Here is a 23,838-nt window from a genome sequence, read left to right as displayed (position 1 = left end):
GTATTTAGCATATGAAGTCATCGGGCATCCTCTAGTGACGTCAGCCAATGCTTTGATTAAAAAAAGGAGTTGGCAAACCTGCTGACGCTGCCTCCTGAGGATATGTTGATGAAGGTTCTCAGTCATCCAGATCATGGTAAATCTAGGTGCTGTTTCGTAGGCAACTGGACGTGTTTCAGTTTCTTGAAGACGTTTCACCTCTCATCCAAGAGGCTTCTTCAGTTCTAACTAACAGGAGGGGAGTTGCAGGCTTTTAAACTCTGCGTGAGAGTGTACTTATAGAGTCGTTAAGGACACATGTGAGATCTGAATTACTTATCATCCACCTACAATGCAGCACTGAGTTCCCTCCCCAGACATCTCAACAACCATTCACACCTGGGCTCATTAAGCCCTAGCAACCCACATGAAGGCCGGTTGGGTCAACGACCCACAAGTGGCCCTAACAACTCTGAAACTCAGTTCCAAACTTCCACACTCCTCCACAAAAGTGGAGTGAAAAGCAGTTCGTCATTCGAAAGGGGGCAACTAGATAATGTTTAAATCTACTATTCTCAAACTGTGGTACGTATACCACGGGTGGTATGCGAAGGAATCCCAGAAATATTTTTTTAAAATGACATAAGTTAATTTAAAAACATAAAATACTGTCAAATTACTACAGAACTTAAAATGAAAATGCTTATAAACAAATACATTTAGTCTTTCCTGTAATATTTTTGTTTCAGCTGCTGCGTGCTACATGGTCACATTCACACACGTTGCATGCCAATACTTCATCCATGATTAATTTCAAGTTAATATTTAAACTGTGATGGTGAGACAGTAAGCTGAGGTGAAATCAAAGCTTTAGAAACTAACTGGATTGTCTGAATAAATGTTAGCTAAGTACATTTCTTTAAAATGTAGGTTTGTTTAGGTACCATTTTGTACTTCTCTCTTGTCACAACAGTGTGTTTATGCTCTGGTAAGGTTAAGGCACAAAAATCACTTGGTTAGGGTTAAGGAAATACCATGGTTTGGCTTAAAATACCTGTTTTGGTCGCCACAAACATGGCTGGAGATGTCCCCAGGTCTCCTTAAAATTATTCAGTGGTGTCATGGTTAGAAATGCAGAAATGCAGACCACTGTCCTCCTCTGTCCCCTGTACCTCCCGATATGAAAGTCAGTTAATCAACATGTAATGTGAACGTGATATGGCAAATTTAGTACAATATGGCACATAGCCTATGCCAGGTACAAACTTGGCTATATCTGTGGTTTGCAGAAAAGATAACTCCTAATATTATATCCTGGCAACTGAACTGCAATAAAACTTGTGTAACAAATGACGAAAGACAGCCGGAGAGACAAGTTCAAACAGAGATCATTTCCACACACACAAACCTGGGGTCAGAAAGGTGTGGGCGGAGGTGGTTTCTGAGGCTATTTGACCGTCCGACAAGCACTTCTAAAGAAGCACACTGGCAGCTTATGTTCCCCTGAGGGGCAAAGTTATCCTCACTCCCTACTCCCAGTTGTGCTGAGCTTGGCGCTTTCCACTGAATATCCATGCTGTATCGCCAACATTCATATAATAATCCATGCCATGTAACTAGAAGATTATCATTTGGCTCTTATAGATTTCTTTAACTCTGTCACAGATATTTGTGATTTTTTCGACTCCTCTCAGCCATGAATGTATATACTACTTGAAAATTATTGTACAATGTGAAGTGTTGTATAGTTTTTGACCAAAAGAAACCTGTCACCCACACAACCTGCTATTTGAAATATAACCTTGTTTAGTACACACATTTGTATGAGGTAAAATTCTGGCTAACTACCTCAGTAGAGCAGGTCCTGTGTGAAAGTGCTGGTGACTAACAGTCACATAGGATTGGTCAAATGAGGGTTTATCACTGTTTATGAACCTGTGTCATCTGAAAGTATTATATGTCTCGGTTGATTACAAACAATGATGATGGAGAATGATTCAGAGGACGGGGTTGCTTGTTTATCTGTGACCTTTACTCACTCCCACAGGTTGAAGAGGTGTTTTGGACTAAACCTCTAAGATTATGCCTGCAAATCAACACAATTTTATATTGAAGGAAAACATTGGATGGACTGATTTTTTATATATCATCTGCTTTATCATTGGCTTGCAAATCCTACTACTTTATCTAATTCTACTCCAACATTACAACCCCAAAAAACTACATGTTGTAGCAATAAAAGCAAATCTTCAGGGACCGATCAGGGGCCTGGTTCTGGGTGGGAATCCTCAGTCAGTATGTTTGAGGGTCAGGCAGCTGGGGACATGCTTGACAGAGGTCACAACAGACAGCGGGTCATAAATATGGGAGACAGGCTGATCTGGCCTATGACAAGTAAAGGGCGGCTCCACTGTAATGGGTGATAAATGTCAGCGCCTCCCCACAGCCTCAGATGAGCGATTGTTAAGCGGCTTTCTCGGAGCCTGAGCCGCTAAAGCCTCGAGACAGACTGACGAGCAGTAAAGGAAACATTTACACGGAGAGAACGGCTTGTTTGGATGACCCCCCTTTCCTCGCTGTCGCCGTGGGCAAAATGAGAGAGGTGATTAATCAGGTTGTTAGCATGTTTGATGGAGAGTAGAGGAGAGAGGAGAGGAGGAACCCATGTGCTGAGAGGAAAGCAGAGTGTGAAAGGTAGCAAAATGAACAGGAGAGCCCCACCGCTGTGATTCATCAAGGGTTACTGATCCCCTGGGGACCAATAATTTTTAAGGTAACGGGCCATGATTGCAATAATGTCCCCATTGCAACTATTATCTTTAATGACTATTATTATGGCAGTCATAAAATGGAGACTGGAGCAAGTCTTAGTCAAATATACAGTTTTCACAGGTCTAAAACCAGCTAACCTGATCATCAAAATCTGCAGCTTTGAAAAGGTAAATGGGTAAAAGACAGAATTTAACAAAACATATGAATGACTTGTATTGTTTATTTATTTTATCAGTCTTATTTCTTTCTTTGATATGCTTTGTGCACTTTGGTTATCATCCTCATTATATTTATTCAATTGAAAACCTTTATTTTCATTTTTCTTCATTAAAACGTTTTTTATGGTTCAATTAGTTGATTACATTAATTTCTCAGGGATCATGTAAATAAAGAAAACTGAACCTCATACAAAGAGAAGAAATGCTCTTATTTAGCTACTAGCTACTATACATTTGCAGCTCCTGAGCAGGTAACAAACATTATGACTTCCTATAATATGAACATAAATAAAGGTACAATACAATCATAGGTGCAGTTTGTGTTGAGCTCACTGAACACCTAGCGGTCATAGCCAAAAATTAAGTCGAGGGATCAATTATTATATTTTTTTTTCATAATAACAATGAACTATTTATTAATCTATTGTAATGCCTTGCTCTATAATAATAAGTGGTAAACTGATTATGTGATTATAACAGATGAAACTCTCCAGAGGAAACAGACGGAAACTTAAGCAATCTAACATTTCCCTCGTTAATTATATATTATTTCAGACACCCACAAACCATCTGTTATTTATCAGATCCATTGCCTGGATCACAGAATCTGTGTAACTTATAACTGTGATCACTGTATCACCACCGTAGTAATAGCAAATGGTGTTTCTTTGTTTGCACTTTATAGCGTAATTAGGGATGACCTAACCTAATTACACTTTAAGGCAAAATTGTTTATTCCTTATTTAACTAAACAGATGATCATATTCATTTGTGTTCTCTCTCTGCCTTTTCTTTATCACAGGAGGTATTACATGTTTTTTAATATAATAATCAAATTAATTCATAAAGACGATTTTCTCTTTTCTTTTTTTCTTTAATGTTTTGTTATATATTTTGTTTTTTTTGGCCTGTTGATAAAGGCTGTAATATATAATATATATGAGTGTTTGTTGAATGATTTTATATTTGGTTTTGTATCTTGGTAATGTTGTTTTTTGTGTTTATTGTTTCTGTTGGTTCTTTGTTGAGTAATTTCACATCTCTGTTGATTAAAAAATAATAAAATAATAATATACATTTATATTGTTTACAGGGTTGGGAGGATTACTTGTATGTATGTATTGTAATGTTTGTATTCCGATACAGTTACTAATTAAAAATTTAGTCAGTAACCTGATCCAAGTATCACAGTACGAAAATAATGTAACTTGATTACTTTCCATTACTTTTTTATTACCTCAATATGAAACATATGCAAATAAAGACTAGCGGAAATACATATCATTAAGATGACTTCTATTTAACAAGTGTGTATTCTTGTTACAGTATCTGTAATCTAATTACACTGTACCAGAATACAGTTGATGTTTTTTGCCATATACTAATCATGTAATCCCATTGCATGTACTCCATTATTCCCCATGTCTAGACTTGGAAATTAGATTGCAATTAACATGATTACCAGATGGGTTAAAGTAAAGATATGATTTCTTTTGTAATGATACATAATACTCCATCATTTCAGCTGCTCTCTCTGTACCCTAGATAATAATCAATACTTTCCTTTTTCCAAGTTTCATCTCCGGAGAAACTCTACTAGCTGTTCAAGTTCATTTTCAATGGTAATCTCTCAATATTCTATCAATCATTAGACGTTTCGTCAGGATGTGATGCACCTGCTGGTATCCTGATATTTCCTTTTCATTCAAACATCACCTATGAATACACTTTTACAAGTGCAATGCAAACACTTCCCACTCAAGTGACATATTCTTGCCATTAACTTTCAGGTGCTTCAGTCATTAATGCTGGGTAAGGATGTCTTCAAAAGGTTAATTGTTCAATGCAATCACAAAAAGATGAGACTTACATTTGGAGACTCTGGGGACTATCCTCTTATTCTCGCCAGCACCTGAACCACCACAACCGTCCTCATCATCACAGTCTCCGCTGTAACGTCCCTCTGCGTCTCCACTTCCCGTTTCAATCTGGTCCAGTGACCCCAGTTTAGGAATGGATTTTCCCTGCAACAGCTGGTGGTGAAAAAGACAGAAAAATACATACTTTATTGCAAAAAGAAAATACCCACAATCTTTAACAGAGGCTTACGGTAGTTTTAACTCTGAATTCATGTGCCCACGCTATAAATAGCATTTTATCTACATTATATGTGTATCACATTCACATTCAATATTCACAGCAGTGAACAAGGTCCTCTCATGGCAAGGACAGTACAGAATATGTTATCAGAAAATGAAGAGAAAAATGGGGAGAAAATGCAAAGAGCTGCTGATTATGCTGCTAATCAGCCACAGTCCTCTGAGTAATTAAAAACTATGAATCTAGAGAAAGACTGCACTGGAAGTGACATTTTTATAAAAAAAAAAGAAAAAAAAAGAAAAAGAAAAATTCTGCCCATATTTTTACTGCATCCTGACTTTTTTAAAAAACGACTGCTTTAAGTCTTTTATGTTTTTTGTTTGGTTTTTAAAAAAATAAAGCTATAGATATGATATATACTAAAATCTACATTCTTACGCTTGTGAATGAATGTTTACAAATCAACAGTTGTCCTGATCACAACCATCTACAAGCTACACTTAAATAAATTCATCGTATGAGCTACGAGACGCTCACCCTTCACGGCTGCAGCGGCCTGCGGGCAGCTAAACTTTCTGCTGTATTGCTGTGCAGCAGAATCTCAATCAAAGACTTTCTGAACTCGATACCAGGGGAAATGCATACGCTAATTGGCTCATTTAAATTCATGGTGCGTCATTGGAAACAAGAGAGACTGCTTTGTGTTGATCAGAAAGGTAGTGTCTATGCTAATTAGTTACTGTTGTGGTTCAGTGCAGGGGAGCAGGAGTGTCAGGGCTGCTGCCACGGCTGAGCTGGGACAGATCTGTGCTGGTAATTATCCTGTCTGGGGTCTCTGCTCCTCAATGGTGACAGGTTAGAAAGGAGATGGAGGGTATCGAGATTTTGGGCACTGTAAGCGCTCCTTCCATGTGTGTAATTGGCATGATCTTTTTCCTTTCATGTCAGAAATCTGACCAAACTTTTAATCAGTTATGTGGAGTAATGAGTTTCTGCAGTGCCTGAGATTAGCCTGGTCTGGGAGTTAGACTGAATTTGAACTTTGTGCTTCACAGTCCAGGAGGTAGAGCACTGCTCGAGGGCTCAATATGTTTGGAGTTCAAAGCATCTGGAATCTGAAGCCCGTTTGCAGAGGAAACAGAGTCTTGCAATAATTAACTTGCACATGAGACAATATGCAACCTGAGCTTTAAGATTCTTTATAGTTTGCAAGAAGGTGGGAGGTTAAGCTGTATGTCTAATAACCCTGCGTATACACAAAGGAAAACACAACAGTAATAGGAGAGTAGCTCCATGATTTTCAGACAAGTCTCAAGTCACAAGAAACTTTGATGCATGAGCAGAATCACAGCAGAGGTGACTTGACTTGAAACGTAACATAATCTGACACATTTTCTAATTTCTTATTCACTCATGGCAGAGAAATTTTTTTTTTTCACATCTTCACATCTATTTCACCCACAAATTGGTTTGCTATGCACACAATTCTGAGGAACAGGGACTATAATTATAAAGGTCATAATGATAACATTTATCAATTTAAAAAATGAAAAAACATCTACAGAACTAGTAGAAAGGTGCATAATAAAGATTACCTTTTCCTTAACAAACATTATTATGATTGTGAGTTAATAGAATTTGAAAATGTTTGTCGGGTCAATGATTGTTAATGTCTGTGTAACATTTTGTCAGCCAACAGTGAAAGGCTGTTTCTCTGTGATGTAGCTCTACATTGTTGTCTAAAATCTATTAAGAACATAACACTAAGCGCTACTGTTGAACAGTTGGGTGATATGTTTCCACATTAACATGGACACTGTACTTTATCAAGTTGACCGCACCAAACCAACACTTTGCTGGTTCTGGTCTTTTCATGTGATTTGTTGACAAGAACAAAAACTGTACGTTGCCAGTCCTTTATGCTTTAACACTGTGGGATGAACATTATCCATTACGTAATACATGGACTCAAATGAAGGGAGCATAAACAAAAAGTAGTTAACATTTAATAGGAGATAAAAAAAAAAAAAAGTGATCATGTATCTAGATCTTCTTGAATAAATACAAGTTGCTTTCAGAGCAAAAAACCAACAAGTTTTAAAACATAGCCTTTGCTTCTGGTTTGTGCAGTCAGATGAACTGATTTGCATCAAACAGTAGTAATTCATCAATCAAGTCCGATATTTCCAGTTCCATATCTGAGGAAACATTGATCATCTTTCACCAAGTCTACCAATCAGCAGGCTGTTCAATACCAGGGAGTAACTGCTCAGCAATTGAACTTGATTGAACAGCAGTACCGCTCTTACACACAATGAAGCATGCCTGAATAGCCTCACTGTTTTAATAGTCACACTCCTGAGAATGACACGAGGCTTTGTCCAATACTGGCTGTAAGACAGGTGCTCGGATTCGTTCAATGCATCTCCAGATGAGAAACTGCTCCGGCCAGGCACCCTTGGGCAAGCCTCCAGCTGTTATTGCAGTGTGGTGAGTTAGTGACGACCAAATAATACCAATCGCCCCTTTCACAAACAGAACTGTGCTTATAAACTGCACTGCTGCGCATTAAGAATACATTTTCGGAAAAGAGCTCCTTAACTTTGTTCAGTGGTCAAAATTGCCGCACCAATTCAGCAAAAAGCCAACACAACAGGAGAGAACAACAAACTGCAGCATTTCTGCAAATCCTCTCAGTACAATAGGTCTGAGGTCAGGATTTCATGGATGTATGTTTGATACATGAAGGAATATAAAAGGCAACAAAGAACACAAGTTGTTTTGAGATTATTTTACAAGGTCTCTATTCAGTTACACCTAAAGCTACATTGTCCTATCAACCTGAACTGAGCCAAGCTTTTCTATCTAATTCAGGCTGTTGTATTAGAAGATTTATGTTAGTTGCCATTTGCTGTGTTAATTTGCTTTAGCTGCTGTTTTTTTGTTAATGCTAATTCTCACACTTTGTCAATCTGTTTCATTTTAATGAAACACGTCTAATTGGATGTAATCAGTCTGGACTTTGAAGAGGAACAGAAATTAAATTCCCATTTCCTTCAGTTGCTGTAGCAGCTCGCTATTGGTCCAGGTGTGATAGTATTTTGAGTAATGTCTTTCTTTACTGTGACCTTGATTGGTCCACATGGGTCGAACTGTGGTCGCCCGCTTTACAGCCTTGTGGCTTGTAATAATGCGACCAACATCCTCTTCACCTCCCGATGTGAAAGTCAGCTAAAAAGCATATAATGTGAACCTGATATGCCACGTTTGGTACAAATGTCAACCTTGGATGTATCTCTGGTTTGCAGAAATTTCAACTTCTTACATTACAGCCAGGCGACTGGGCTATATTTGTGGCAACCAAAGAAAGTATTTTAAGCGGAAACATGATTATTTCGTAACCCTCAAGTGGTTTTTGAGCCTAAACCTAACCAGACCATAAGCACAGCGTTGCAGGAAACATAAAATTTAAACCTGAACCAAAAGAAGTGTAAAGTTGTAACGAAAATAAATGTGAAGTTGCAACATATCCATCGTTTGACAAAACGTAAATTGTCAACATTTATTCTGGCGATTAGTGATTGGTTGAATTCCCATGCTGGAGTGGACACAGTGTTACACAGCTACACAAGCCACAGTGGTGCACAATGCATGTTCAGCTCTACAATGATTTACCGCCAGGTTTTGTGCCCAGAGGTTCCCAGCATTAACCTCCAAACACAATGACCTCTACAACAAGTATCCAATAGGATCCGGTCATTGATGAAAGGCAGAAGTAACGGTGGTGACAATATTACTGAGAAGAAGAAAGTCATCTCTACAAGAAGGATTTGAAGGACTCTGTGCTGCTCCTCATTCTGCACAAACCGTTTGTTCTCATGTGTTTTGTCTGTTGTTGTTGTTCCACCGCAGGCGTGCAGCGTTTCAGAAGCGGCTTTCATGTATAACTATGTTACAAAAGCACATTTAAATGACCCTACAGCTGATCCCCCTCTTGATTTTGAAAAAAAGTAATATACTAAGCAAATGCACCGGCAAATACTAAAATGGTAACCATGGCAACCGCTATGCAGTCAGAAAACATTTCATCGGCTGAGTTACTGATTGATCAGCAGCAGGAAACGCACTCAGGAGAAAAACTGCTGAGTCTCCGCTGTTTGCCGTTAATAATAATGAGGATAAACAAGAGAGGCGGGAGAGGAACCAAATGGAGGAGTGGAAATTAGGAAAGCAGTTGAACAGCAAACAATACTAGCACGGAATAGATTTTCATGGTTAGAAACAGTGACCATGCAGCTCAGACTCAAGGCCCAAACTGTGGGGGGGGGCAATAAAAAAGACACGCACAGTGTGTTTCACTATCACTTCACTAATGAACAACAAAGCAGAATAAGAGTTCAGTTCATTCAACACAAGAAAGCAACAGTTTCTCTGTTTCTTTTGACAACAGTCCCTTAATGAATATTACTGAGGTCATTTTTGGTAACAATAGTTTAGAGAAAAGTTTTTATTTTGTATCTATTGTTTTAGCAAAGCTGGCAGCACAGCTCCAGGGACAACAACATGGGTCACGTTACCATTTTGCTACAGACTTAAATATCGACAAGTACCCAATGGATTGTCATTAAATTTAGCACACTTTCCTGAGGATAAGCATGATAACACTGTCATTGTGAGCATGTTAGCATGCTAACATGACCATTTATCTCAAAGCACTTCTTTGCCCAAGTGCAGCATCACAGAGCTGCTAGTGTAGATGTAGACCCATTGCTATTTTTGAGTTGTATTTCTTGTTGATTTGGACTCATTTGTTGTGTGTACATGCTTCCTTGTCTTTGGTGACCTCCAAAATAACCCTGGCTACCTGATATATTTTCTAAATTTCTAAACTCACCACTGTACACATCACAAACTTTTCATACCAGCTGCTTCTTCAGGAACTTACAGCAAACACTGTAGTTTGTGAGGTGTCTAAAAATATTTGCCATGGGAGCAGACTTGGCTTAACTTTCATCACTGCACCATAGTGAGTATACTATTCTGACAGGCTACATTCCAGCTTATGATTTGGCAGTGTTGACTGTACAGGAGTGGAAACTGCAGCAAAACACTGTAAAGCTAGCATCAGAAATTTACTGGCACAGACCTCCTACGACTCTATGATATCTTCATTACCCGCTGCATAAGGAAAGCCCAGAGCATCATCAAGGACACCAGTCATCCAGCCCACACACTATTCTCACTCCTGCCATCTGGAACAACGCTGCCAGAGCATTAAATCACGCACCACCCGTTTCAGAGACAGTTTCTTCCCACAGGTAGTCAGAATAATGAATAGTACTCACACACATAAATATGCACTGATACAGACACTCACACTGTGTCTACGATGTGTTTATTGTGGGTTTTTGTTTTGAGCTATCACTTAATTATACTATCTATTGCATTTTTTAGTTTTTGTTCGAGGTTGAGAGTGCCACAGTTCAGATATGGTGTTTATTTTTTAACACGGATGACAACAGCATCCACCTCTGGAGTTAAACTGAGGCAGGTGAAACTAACAATAAAAGTAATTCAACACATATGATGTGTATTTCGCTGTAAATATATTTGTCTGACCTCTATATAGAGCCATTAAAAACATTGAATCATTCATTTCTTCCAGCTTTTCTAACAACACCGGACAGAAGATGAGTAGAAAATCTCATTTCACTTTCATCTAATGCTCAAAATTTTCACTCAGCTGTCAATTTATGACCTCAAGCCATTAAGGTTTGTACTTTAGCTGCTTTTATAGTAATGGAACAAGGTGATGGCCATGTTGTTGTGCATCTTAAGGGCATAAACGCAATATCTCTCCTGTCAGTCTACATTTCCCATCACAGATAAAGGTACACTGTTTACAAACACCAGGTTTTCAAAGTAAATTCTGACAGTAAACTAACGGTAATTATGCTTTTGCAATGCATGATGGGTAATCATTTGCAATATTACAGTAAGCTGCTGTGAATCTGAATTCAAGCAGCATTCTGAAGCAAATGTACATCACAAGGAAATAATGTAATTAGGGTACAGCACCATACACAATGAAAGCAATGAAATATTGGTGTTTAACAAAAGGCTAACATGCTGACAGGCTAACATGCTAACATGCTAACAAACAATATGGTTGGATTAACTTTAAAACACAGTACATTACTGTAATATTACTGCAGAGTCATAATGTCATTTTACATCAAAATTCTAACATTGTGTCCACGTTACTATAGAAAAACAATATATTACTGTGATTAATATGTATTACTGTAAAATAACGACAGTACACTACTGTGAATGTTGACATTCTCTAAAGGGGCGCAGGGTGACATGTGATGGAGTGAATCACACCTTCAGAGATCCAAGAGATGAGTCAAGCTGTGTGGATCTTTAAAGCTCATTAGTATTCTCTTGGAGCACGTTCCTCTATATGTAAATAGAGAGTGGAGGAGAGATCTTACAATGATCATATTTGCCAGTCAGAGGAGAAAAGTGTCAGGATGTGAGTCGGCTCCCAAGACACACACTGTCATTTTCAATCTCCCTCACTGAAGCAGCAGCACTGACAGGGTGTTTATCCAGCAGCAGCAAAGAGGCAGCAGGTCAGTGAGTGAGAGGTCCGAGTAGAAATTAAAGTATAATGTGGATTCTGGAATAATACTACCGTTCAAATTAACCCTCTGGCCTGTGGCTCAACATAAGTCATGGATAACGCTGGCGATATTCTATATTTTTCTTGGTCAAATCCAAACAATGATGTGATCCTATTAGCATGTAAGGCCTGGTACAGCTCAGCTCTCTATGCAACAGACCTTTGTTGTTGTTCAAAAACTATTAAAAATACATAAATGAGCAACAGCTTTGCGCAGAGTGACGTCTTCTTTCATTTTATCTCATTTACGCACTGTCCTGCTGCTTTAAGAACCGAATGTTTATTCGTTCACTGTTGAAAATAGTCCCCGGTATATGCACCATTTATTCCTGTTTCAGTAACATTTGCTAGAAAGTTCAGTACCCAGCTGTTAAAGAAAATTGCTCAGCTTGTCTTTAAATGAAATCATATATTCAGGTCCAGTTGTTAAGGATTTAGGCAGGAAACTACTACTAAGCAGGAACTACCAACATTTTATCCTGGCCACTGGGCTACTATTGGTGCACAATCCATGGTCTGGGTGAGTCCTCGATTCTGATTAACGGCTGGGCGTGAATTAACTTGTCTTACACAGACACAGTCAAGTAGTTCCAATGACACTTTCTGTTTTAAATTAATTATTAGGGGGACAGTGACATGGCTGGCAGGCTCGCTAGTCGGGTTGTTAAACATGCTGTGGAGTTATATCTAGCGTTTGACAACCGTACTCAATGTTACTTTGATTCTTGCTATCATATCATAAGCTTTCTGGCTAACAGCTGAGCGGACCAGTTTATCTTGCGTCATAATAATAACGTTATTTTATAATAATAACGTTTACATTGCATAAGAACCTTATGGGATTGTAGTGATTGCTCCAGCTACTAGTCTATCTATTCTATTATAGAAGTCAGCTATTAACTCTCAGGTGTTGCCAGAGAAACAGGGTTGTTGCTTGTGAAAAAGCCAGACAATGCACTTCGAATAACAATCAGGAATTAGTCATTAATTCTGAATTCTGAACTCGTCAGGAATCATCCCTTAAACATTTCATGACCGAAAGAGAAGCAGGAAGAAGAAAAAACACCTTTCGATTACTTTCTTAATAATAACACAACATACTGTACATACAGATGGCCTTCCTGCCTTTTTTTTTCACATATCACATATACATTCAAGAAAACACACTCAGATACAACCAATAACAGTCAATAAATGTGAGCGATTTTCACCAACTTGAGTAAAAAAAAACGTATAACCAGTTACACAAACAGGCTTATGCTGCCGTTGCTCAGACTGAATTTTAATCATGGATAAACATGTGCAATCATTTAAGATAAAGTTGTTATCTACAGGTAAGCAGCTTGGCCGGATTTGTCTTTGAACGTCCCCGTTTACTGCACTTACTGTACCTCATGGGTATAATGAGTGTGGGTTAAAAACAGATTATTATGCAGCAAGTTTTGGTGTTTGTCTCTGATGAATTATTTAGACTTGCTTGCACAGTCCTGACGTATCTGGTTTTAAAGATTCCTTGGTGAATGGCAACATAAATTAATCAAACAAACTGAATTTATAAATCACACTTAGTGGATGCGGTGTGATAAATACTTCACAGGATGATGGTCATAACGAGATCCTTAACCGGACTTATATAACACTTACACTCTGTGATGTGGTATGCACATTTAGGAGCCGAACAAATAAAATGTGAATATATTCTCAGTGTTAATCCTTTGGACTAAGAGGAGAGAGGGTATGAATAATTCACAAGCAAAACTGCTGGTCAACCACCACATCAATGACTGGTAAATAATTCAGCCGGCAGACTGGGTGAGAAGCTGCTTGCTCCTGATTTTGATTGAGAGACACAGGGACAGGGCGTACTTATAGATTCTTGATGGGTTTTACCACATCAAGAGGAGAGGACAGGCAAGGAGGAGAGGAGCCAACAAATAATTCATAGGAAAGAGCTGCTGATGAGCAAGATGATGAAATCCAGAGTTTGTACGCTCAGATTGCATGATGAATTTGTCAATAGCTGTATTGCTGTTTGGTGTTTTCCTGCAGTCTCGGCTGTGGAATAGTAATGATACATTTCCATTTGATTCTAGGGAAACTGGGAGCGCTTTCTGCACTTAAGTTAGTCAAGGTCAGGGGGGAATAAATGGAAATGGTAAAGAATATTTCTGATATGTAGATGAAAAACATGAAAATCAACATTTGCATGGACACATCATTCTTATCATCATAAAAATGCTCCAACAGTGGCGTCTTTAAAAGTAATAGAATTTCACCTTTTGCCTCCATCTATATTTCTGTGACCATCTCTCTTTCTCTCCAGCTACTCAAACAGGCAGCTTGCCATTCATGCACACATGCACATGTACTTTAAGGTATGTTTCATCATATTAATGAGGTGCACCAATTCTATTGTGATTTATAGAAGTAATATATGTGTCGTGCACACCCAGATGTGCACACAGGCACTCATGTGTACAATGAAATGAGTGTGTGCACTGGTATATGTAATTGATGTGTTTGCCGGTCATAAACTGAGCTGCTATTAAACCCCCCCACACACTCACACACATACACACACCTTTAGGTGTCCTCACATGCTTGCAAACCTTAACACTAACCATCACAACTAAATTCCTAACCCAAATCTAAATCTTATTCTCACCCAACCCTTAAAGGAGATATATTATGCTCATTTTCAGGTTCATGATTTTATTTCGGGATACTACTAGAATAGATTTACATGCTTTAATGCCTCAAAAAGTGCAACAGTTTTCTCATACTGTCCGTGTAGCAGCACTAGACGCTCTGTTTTAGCTCCTGTCTCTTTAAGGCCCCCCTCCTGAATACCCAGTCTCCTCTGATTGGTCAGCTCACAAACACCTGAGCCAGCACCATTCAGCGTATCTCCGGTCGGCTCTGTTGTGTTTTCAGCTTCCAGTTACGTTCACTTCTACTGTGAATATAGGCATAAATCATGCAAATGTATGGCATGGTGACATAGTAATGTAGTAGTAAGTCAAGGTACTTGAGCAGGAGCTCACACGGGACCAGTGTTTCGGTAGGAAAGTGGAGCTCCCCTTGGCATGGGCTTTAGACTTTTAAACTTACATGCACAAGAACATATAAAACACACCAAAAGAAAGGAAAAAAATGTCTCCTTTAAAACCAAGTCATAACCCTCAAACAGCCTTTTGAAGTTGCAAGTGCTGGCCAAAATGTCCTCACTTTTTCCGAATGTCCTCATTCTGCTGGTTAAAAACCTGTTCCAGTCCTCGCACATTTAAATCATCATTTAACGCTGGCTGTATATTAAATCTGAACGTGTCCCACATATCCTCCTCAAGCCCTAATTTCCATCTTCACCAGCCACATCGTCAGTGAATTACATGATTACCACTTCCTGGGACTCCCTGCTGTGTATTTATTCTGTTCAACCTGCCGTGAGCGTCACAACATGTGTGATTTACATCTTGACAACAGCAGAGGAATCAAATGTGAGGGCTGGGAAAAAAATGGATGTTGACAATTCAGGTCATACACACAGGATGACACTTGTGCCGCACTTCACCGGCTAATGAGATGCCAATCAGAACTATTTGCAAATCGGAACCATTTGCAAATCAAGTCCCAATGAGATGGTAATGCAAACTAGACTCAAGGACTGTGAACACACAAGCTGTTAAATGAATAGTACCAGATGTATAATCTGAGGATCTGCAATTCTTAGCCACAACGTCGCTTGTGAGATTTCACCTACCACTATTGTTGATGTACAGGCAGTTTGTTTTTCAATATACAATATACTCTATACAACAGACTCTATAGGAAGCATTTTACATGACATATTGATTAATTACATCTTTTTAAAACATTTCTTGCTTCAGAAAGCCTGAGCTCAATTGTGTTAACGAGTGTTATGGTCATGACAGCAGAGTTTCTTCATGTGAGGCAGCCTGCATTGAGCGAAAATATTGTCCGTACATAACAGTCTATATAACAGGTCATCATATAAACATAGATTGCCTGTCACTGCCTTCCACGACGAAGCTAATCGCTGTTTCTAAATTGTTTCAGGCAAATACAACTACAAAAACAGCTCCATTTTATCACGTATCAATCCACATAGGCTCAGAGAAAACCAACCGCTGCACATTTTTAAATATATTCAACAATCTACGGTGAAATAATTAATTATGATCCCTGAAGTCCATTTTGAGTATCAGATTGACCCGGCAGCTTAGAATCCAGGGTGGCTCCAGGTGTTTACTCCTACAGAGCTGCCCGACTCACATTTCGGACATGTGAACGATACAAATGCTTCGTATTTGCATCATTCACACCGCCCGACTTTATTAGACATGAATATGCATCTATTCACATTTTTGCATTGACTTTTTATGTAATTTAAACGTGTCAAAAAATGTGCTTTGCTTTCGGTGGGAACAAACTGTTACAGCTCCGGGTCGTAATCACTGCAACAACATGTTTTTCTTTTGTTGTTATGGTCGCAAGCCAAACAGTGATTGGCCAATGCAACACCTTGTTAAATGGCCCTGTGTACCTTAAAGCACATGAGCCTGTGTTCAACTTTTTGCTGGATGACCCTGCTTTGTAACGGCAGAGCCCGTTGTGTTGGCAACCATGCTGCATTTTTTTCACACAGGACTAAAGTCTGTCTGAGCTTGGCCTTGGTCTGTTTTTTCCCTCCGACAGGCTCAGTGAAGTAAATCTCCACATAAACACCAATCTGTAAAATTATCTAAAATGGCCTTTCCAGATGCAAGATAGGCATTTATAGCTATTGTAGGCAACTGTCAAACAGCTGGTTAAGAGGACAATAACAGCCCATCACTGTACAGTGACGGTCGATTTGGTACACCTCAGTAGCCTTTGTATGCCCCTAACATGCGTCTGGTGTGAAATGTTGGTAAGACTTTTTGCAGCATTATAAAAACATCGCGCTTTTGCCTTTGCTGCTGAAAAAAGTTGTTCTCTGGTGAGAAATGCACACAACTAGAAACCACTTCCTAAAATCTTATTTGTGGAGCTCAGTGAGTCTGTAATGCTTTTTCATACCGTTTCTTTCTAATCCACAGAAACAACTGGGAGAAAAGATACACTGTGATAAGTAATTTAAAAAATTAAGGGCATTATGTAACTGATTTGAGGAGCACAAGTAGCACAACAAGGCACTTCCTCTTGAGGATCAGTTTGACGCAGGGATGGAGTGTAATTTGCCTTGAGTGTACTTGCGATTAATACATTTTTGATTATTTGCATTTTGTACTCCAATAAAAGACAAACAAAACCTTGTAAAAAAACGATAAAATACTTAATACTAAAGACACTGAACACAAGATCTGGATGGTTACCATCATGACTACATATAAAACAGACAAGGTTCAGCATTTAGCCTACTGAATGGGGCCAATATTTTTATTTTTATTTTGTCTGCGTGGGCTGGAGGCAGTGCTGGCACAAACTATGAGGTTTTGGCAAACAACACTTGCGCAGAAGGGCAAATGTTGAGTTCCAACACAAGTAGATATTAACTACAAAATCAAACTTTTGAGGGCTCTCCTTTTCACAACAACTACTTCCGGACCAGATCTGAAATTGGCCTCATTCAGACTCAACAAGCGAAGGAAATGGGAAAGAACGGCAACAAAAAGAGTTTAGCTGTGATCTGGATTTGTCTTGAATCATTAGAAGAGTTTGTTGGACTTAAATAAGTAAAATCTTTCATTCACTTATTAAATTAAATACAGCAATTCAAACATAAATGACTGGAGGAAATATATAAAGTTGAAAACACTAAATTCTCAGTGTTTCAAGTGATATGAGGAATTATTTTAAGACTTAAAGCAATTACAGTTTTTAGAGATTCTTCTCGTTCATGATAAAAACACATTTTCACACGTGCCTAACACACTGAATTAAAGACTGTTTAACAGCTGAAATGGCATATTCAAAGACATACACAAAAAACAGCCTCCTGTGTTGCGTTTCATTGTGTTGAATAAACAGAAACACTGTCAACAGGCTACCACAGCAATTTAATCTGTATGCTATTTATATACTATGAGACTAATTAGCAATATCTGTTGTTTGTTATTGTTTCTGGGTGATTTTTGTTTTTCTTACTGTGGTTGATATACAGTACGTGTCAAACGTGGGTGCAATAGGAAGCTTTTTCATTTGTGAGTTTGAGCCTCAAGAAAAAGAAAAGAAAGAAGACAAATGATGACAAATTTCAGTAATTTGTTTGTTTCTGTTTCCTCTGTCCTGTCAAGTTTAAAACTACAGCTTTTAGTTTTGCTGCTTAAAAGGTGCCACGATATTTGCTGCAGTGACATTATTGCGTGCATGAAACGAGTTCTCCACCTGTCTGGTTGAAAGTTGCATTGTCTTTTTAATTCATCCTGCCTTTGTTGAGTAAATTTTGTAAATCTTTTTACATTTCAGTGATTTCACAGTCTGCTGATTGTCGAGGGTACAGCCACTGAGTCGGTGTGGTCGATGGTTGCCAGTTGATTTTTATTGCATTCATAACAACGTCTTATTCATGCAGAGTACTTCTGTTGTACTTCCAAGGACGGAGAAATTAAGAAACCGTAGACTTAACTTTTTGACAGAAATTGTGCACTGCTTTGTTTGAATTGTTCCAAAGATTTCAAAAAGTCAAAACCAGACAAGGACAACTGTTCAGGTGCTGAACAGAATACTGAAGCAAAACACGGCAGAAAAAAAACACAACTTACTATTGCAATACATCAGTTTCTGTACAGGCTGTGAATCTGCGAGTCAAATGTCACACAGAGTGTTATTCCTGTTTCCTGGCTGCATGTCAGACACGACTGGTTTCTTCACACACCAGAGATTCGTCTCTCAGATGGGGGAGTGAACTGATAACGAGCTATAAATCACGTGTTGTGCCCGGGTGTCACTTTTCATCACCGTTTGTGACAGCACTGACGAGTTCACGCAATGTACTCTTTCACAACAAAGGGAACACCTTTAAGAATAGAAAGAATTTAGATATAGATGTAACTTTGAGAAGGAAAAAGGAAATCAAGAAACTAAGAAGGTAAGCCACGGTATGATTTTATGTTGTTGATATTCTGTTTGTCCTTTTTTAATGATGCTGTTTTGAATTGAATTGAATTGAATTGAATTGAATTGAACAGCAACATTTTTCATTATGTAAAGTCAAATGATCATTACTGTGGTCTACCTGCTGTGTTTACAATTATAACAAATGTATATAAACCTTTAACAGTGACGGAAAAATGTTTAAAAATTTACTTGTCATCTTATATTAGTCCATGGATCGAAATATCTGTCAAACTGGGAGGGTTAGAAGATCAAATCCCGTTTGCTGGACATCAGCAGTGTTTGTATTGTATTTAAAGCAGCTATAATCTATATTTTTACATTAACAGTGGATCAAATGTCCCTGTCAACTGTGAAGGTCCTTACTCCTTGTGATGAGCCCACGGAGAAATATCACAAGGAGTGATATTGTTTTTCGTTTTCTGGCTGCAACTTGACCTCTGCTGCCAAGCTGATTTTTAGAGGGGCCAGGCAGCTGTTTTCGGTAAACAAGCTCTAAAAACCCACCGTACACTACCTGCTTGCTGTCAATACTGGCATATTGGACTTATATTCATGAAATGGATAGAAACGTGATTCTAATTGATGATAAAGTTGCTTGGTGATAGCTGGATGTTTAAATAAACAGCTGATTGTTAACCAGAGATGTAAAAGATGATGATATGTCTGTATTGTGTTTAATTGTTGTATTTTTGCAGCCCAGTTACCAGGATATATGCTGGAAGTTAATCTCTCTGCAAACAACGGACACATCCAAGTTTGCACCTGCAATCTTATACAAGTCACCGCATGTAAGGTTCACATGACATGTTTGTCGAGTCTGCGTTTCAGCATTTGTAAGAGCCTTTGTACACAGCGTTTTTCTCTGAACGCCCGCGACTTTTTTTGACTGATTCTAACGAAGAGCAGACGTCTGCGGCAGCATGCAGCCGATCTCTCAACTTTCACTCACCAGGCACTGGTGGCCTCACCGGCGCTCTTTTTAAGGCAACCAATCATATATTAGATCTGTCAGAGGAGAATCTTGTTCTGGCCGTGACCATCTATCCTGAGCTTTATCAAACGGAAACTCTCATAACAGAGACAGAAAAGTCCATTTGTGGGAGCAGATTGTCTGAACACTGAATGTTGCTGGTTAGTGTTGCACTTTAATCACCCTAAGCATTGTAAGCTCGTGTGGTCCCAAGCGCATCGCCAGCGCTTTTCTGCCAGAAAAAAATCCTTCCTGGACAAGTATGAAACTAATTGATATTTCTGATGAGGGACCACAACGTTTCAACATTTATAAGCTTGACAACGCTGGATATTTTTGTGTCTCAACCTAACCAGACCGTAAGCACCGCGTTGTTACAAGAGAGAAATAAGAAGATTCAACCAAAACGTAACTTGCAACGTAAAAATACCACAAAGCTTTAACTTATCTGTAGTTTGAGAGAAACATACTTGCTAGCATATATTCTGGTGACTGGGTTGTGTTTCTGCTGCCCCCACGTGGCCGGAAAATCAGTTATTGCTGGCTTAAGGAACTAATTTGTACAAATGTGCATCATTAGATATGGGTGTTCATCTGTATTTCTTGCAGCGGACAATAATAAGTTAAATCTCAAAGTTTAACGTACTTAATTGATGGAGCAACACTTACTACCAGGGATAAATAAGTGAATCACTGATTATTGATCGGTTACTAAATAGCAAAGACTACAGAAGACTGACAATGCAGGGACAAGAGGAACAGGTGGGAAACTAAAAGTGCTGATGCTTTTGTTAAATAAACACTCAGCAGAAAAAGGAGATGTGGACAAAACCAGGTAAGTATGTGCAAAAGATATTGGATGAAAACTAATAAAGTTAACCTGGCGGATGTGTTTGCTCTCAGCAGATTATAAATGATCGCATAATCTGGGTTGAGCTGAAAATCATGATCCGTCATAGCAGTCAGAGTAAATCAAGCTCAGCAGATAAACAATTTCTGAGTATTCAAGCTCATAAAACTTCCTCCTGCAAGTAAAAATGCAAAAAAAGATGCAAAAGCACACAAAGATGTGTACACAGTGAATGTCAATTAGGCGGATCAGGAGCTCTCAAATGGTTATGGTATAGATTTATGTGTTCTGACATCACACAGATGGTGTGAATTAGTTGGGGAGGGGTGCCAGCTAGAGGTCAAGAGAGATGACCTGGCCTTCAGCCCGCCACTTGGGAAACCAAAGCAACAGACATGTGAAGCTGCTGCTGCAGCGCAACAAGCCAGAGGCTGCCACAGCAGCTGTTATTGAAGCTCCAGAAGAGAAAGTGCTCCCGTAAACTGCCCTAATCTCATCATCCTGAGAGATAAACGGCACTGAAAGGAGCCACAGCAGCACAAACGTGCATAAAAGCAGGCAAGCTGATAGAAAAGCTACATTGATTTTGACAAAGAGGAGAAAAAGAATTTTGTAAATATGAAGACACGCAAACCAGATCAAATGGGTTTCTAAACGTGTAATCATTGATTTTTTTTTCATAGCCTGGAGATGATTTTGCATTTGAGACTAGTTTTCTATTATCCCGTACTTACTGGTAATATGGAAGAAGATATAAATGAATTATTGTGTTTAGGATTATTCAAAGGCAAATGGTAAAGGGCTTCAGCTTTGTGAGCAGGCGTCTGTATTGAAGGTAGCCCTTTCTGTGTTCCTTGAGGACCAAACTAAAAGCTAACGAGAGATACTTAATGTTTCATAACACAAAGAAGCACAGAGAATTAGCACACGGCCTGAGGAGACGGTTACCATATGTCTGACAGAATGAGGGATGGAAATATAGACTTTAAGTGGAGTGAGAGCTGAAACAGTACAGTATACTCGTAGAGACAATGAGAGGGGCTCACCTGATTGATGTGTTTCAGTTTGTCGATGATCTGATTTATTACAGGGTCGGCTCCCTTCACTTTCACTTCAGGGTTGGTGCTCTGAGCCTTGATCCCATTGCCCACCACACGGAGGGTGTAGCTGTGAACAAAGACGGAGAGGTCTGTAAGTATTTTCATCATATATCCATCAGTCAAGTTAAAGCATACATACCAATGACGGAAAGTAACTTGAGGTACTTCACTTGAGTATTTTACTTTGCTACTTTATACTTCCACTTCACTACATTTCAGGAGGGAATATTGTATTTTTTTCGTCCACTACATTTGTCTGACAACTATTTCTAGTTACTTTTTACATTAAGATACGTTAAATACATGTGATAAACTTATGAAACTGGATTGTTAAAGATTAAACCTGGAACTCAAACTTTTTCATTTAAAAGAAAATAGTGTCTAGTTGAGGCTTCTTGTCTTCTCAGATGGTTTAATACAAATCTGTGTGCCAAAAAGGTAAACATATTTCACAAAAAAGCAAAGACTGGACAAAAATCTAAAACATGAACATGGATTTGTGTCGCTGAAATCAGTGTATCCAGAGACTTTATGAGATAGGACACAAAACACAACAGCATTTTGAATAAAAAAGTCTGACACGCCAGAGACGACAGTTGTATGACAAATATCCCTTTCCTCTCCCATTAATCTTATGATGATCTTTAGATGGGTCCACTGGACTGAACTATCTAACTGTATATAATGTCTTAAAATTAGTTCCACTTCAAGCAAAATACGTCAGTGTTAACAATCTAATAATTACATATATAACATCATAAAGTATTACAGTATTATTACATTCCTGATAACACTCCCTTTCTTAGGTACTAGTTTAAATGCAGTATTTTTGTTTGCAACTGAGTATTTGTGTTGGTAAGTGATTTTAGAAGCAGCAATGACCGACTGTTGTTTAGCCATTAACCTGAGTAGCACAAAGCACACAGCCCCTAAGCCAAAGCAACAGCCTCCTTTAGCAGCTAACGTTAGCACAAAGCACACCAGTAAAAGAGAAACTGTCACATCATGTAGCCTGAGGTGTGTTTGTGCCAGCTGTTTTGCCTGTGTTTAGATGATTGTGGCATTAAAGAGAGTTGTTTAGTTATGTATTTATTAGCCTAAAAAAGCTAATTGAGCTTTTTGAACGTGGCAAACAAGCCGCTAAAACATCTCCCTGCTGGCCAGTGAGAACTACAGGTGTCTGTGTAGTTTAAGTAAAGGACCTGAGTCATTCTTCCAAAAATAAGAAACCCAGTGGTGATGTGTCAGAAAAGCAAACTCAAACATCCTCACACGTTATAAGTGAACTGTGAAGGTTATAAGTGAAAAGCTCAGGATAAACAGTCACAGCCAGAACAAGCTTCTCCTCCATCCGACAGATCTAATATATGATTGGTTGCCTAAAAAAAGAGCGCAGGTGACAGCACCAGTGCCTGTGATCCTTTCTTCTCTTGCAAAGTACTACTAAAAAATACTCAATATTCCAAAGTCACATAAAGGTGATGACACAATTAATTTGCAGGTTGAAGTGCAATCAGTGAGAAAACATGATTCACCTACACGTGTGCCTGAACGTCTCTCACTCTGCTACAGTGCGATAGCTGAATACCACACTGAATACATCACACAGTACTCAACTATTCATTTATGATTTGTGCCTTAAGATTTTTGGCATTAATCCTTGTTTTAAAGCTGTTCATTGTTGTTATAGCCTGGTAATAGGCTTCAGTTCACCTCAAGGACTCATCAGTTTCAGAGCAGTCTGTCAGCTGTAATGACTCTGACCATGACAGCCGGTGAGTGAGCGCAATTCTCTCACATCTTAATCTCCAGCATATCGTTTAATCAAACTAGTAGATCAAGGTAAAGTCACTCATTGCTGATAGACTTGCTGCTGTCAATGGTGCAAGTGTGTGTGTGTGTGTGTGTGTGTGTGTGTGTGTGTGTGTGTGTGTGTGTGTGTGTGTGTGTGTGTGTGTGTGCGTGTGTGGTAGACCACCGAGGAGTCGGCCCAATGTTACTCGGACTTTCTGGATAAGAGAAGCAAAAATAAAAGGCTAAAA

At 38.8% G+C, this 23,838-nt stretch overlaps 1 protein-coding gene across 2 annotated transcripts in view; it reads right to left on the bottom strand.

The window, feature by feature from the left end:
• Window positions 1–23,838, bottom strand: part of gpc5a (glypican 5a) — a 151,480-nt gene that overhangs the window by 63,352 nt on the left and 64,290 nt on the right. For both annotated transcript variants that reach the window (XM_084362535.1, XM_084362536.1), the window contains 2 exons: window positions 21,743–21,863; window positions 4,840–5,002 (listed from right to left, as the gene is read on the bottom strand). In XM_084362535.1, coding sequence (XP_084218661.1) covers window positions 4,840–5,002; window positions 21,743–21,863 — 284 coding nt within the window. The remainder of the gene's footprint in view (window positions 1–4,839; window positions 5,003–21,742; window positions 21,864–23,838) is intronic.

The sequence above is a fragment of the Pagrus pagrus genome (assembly GCF_965226575.1).
Source record: "Pagrus pagrus genome assembly, chromosome: 1".
NCBI classification, from domain to species: Eukaryota; Metazoa; Chordata; class Actinopteri; order Spariformes; family Sparidae; genus Pagrus; species Pagrus pagrus.
The sequence above is the reverse complement of the archived record's forward strand: the minus strand, read 5'-3'. Positions and strand labels throughout refer to the sequence as shown.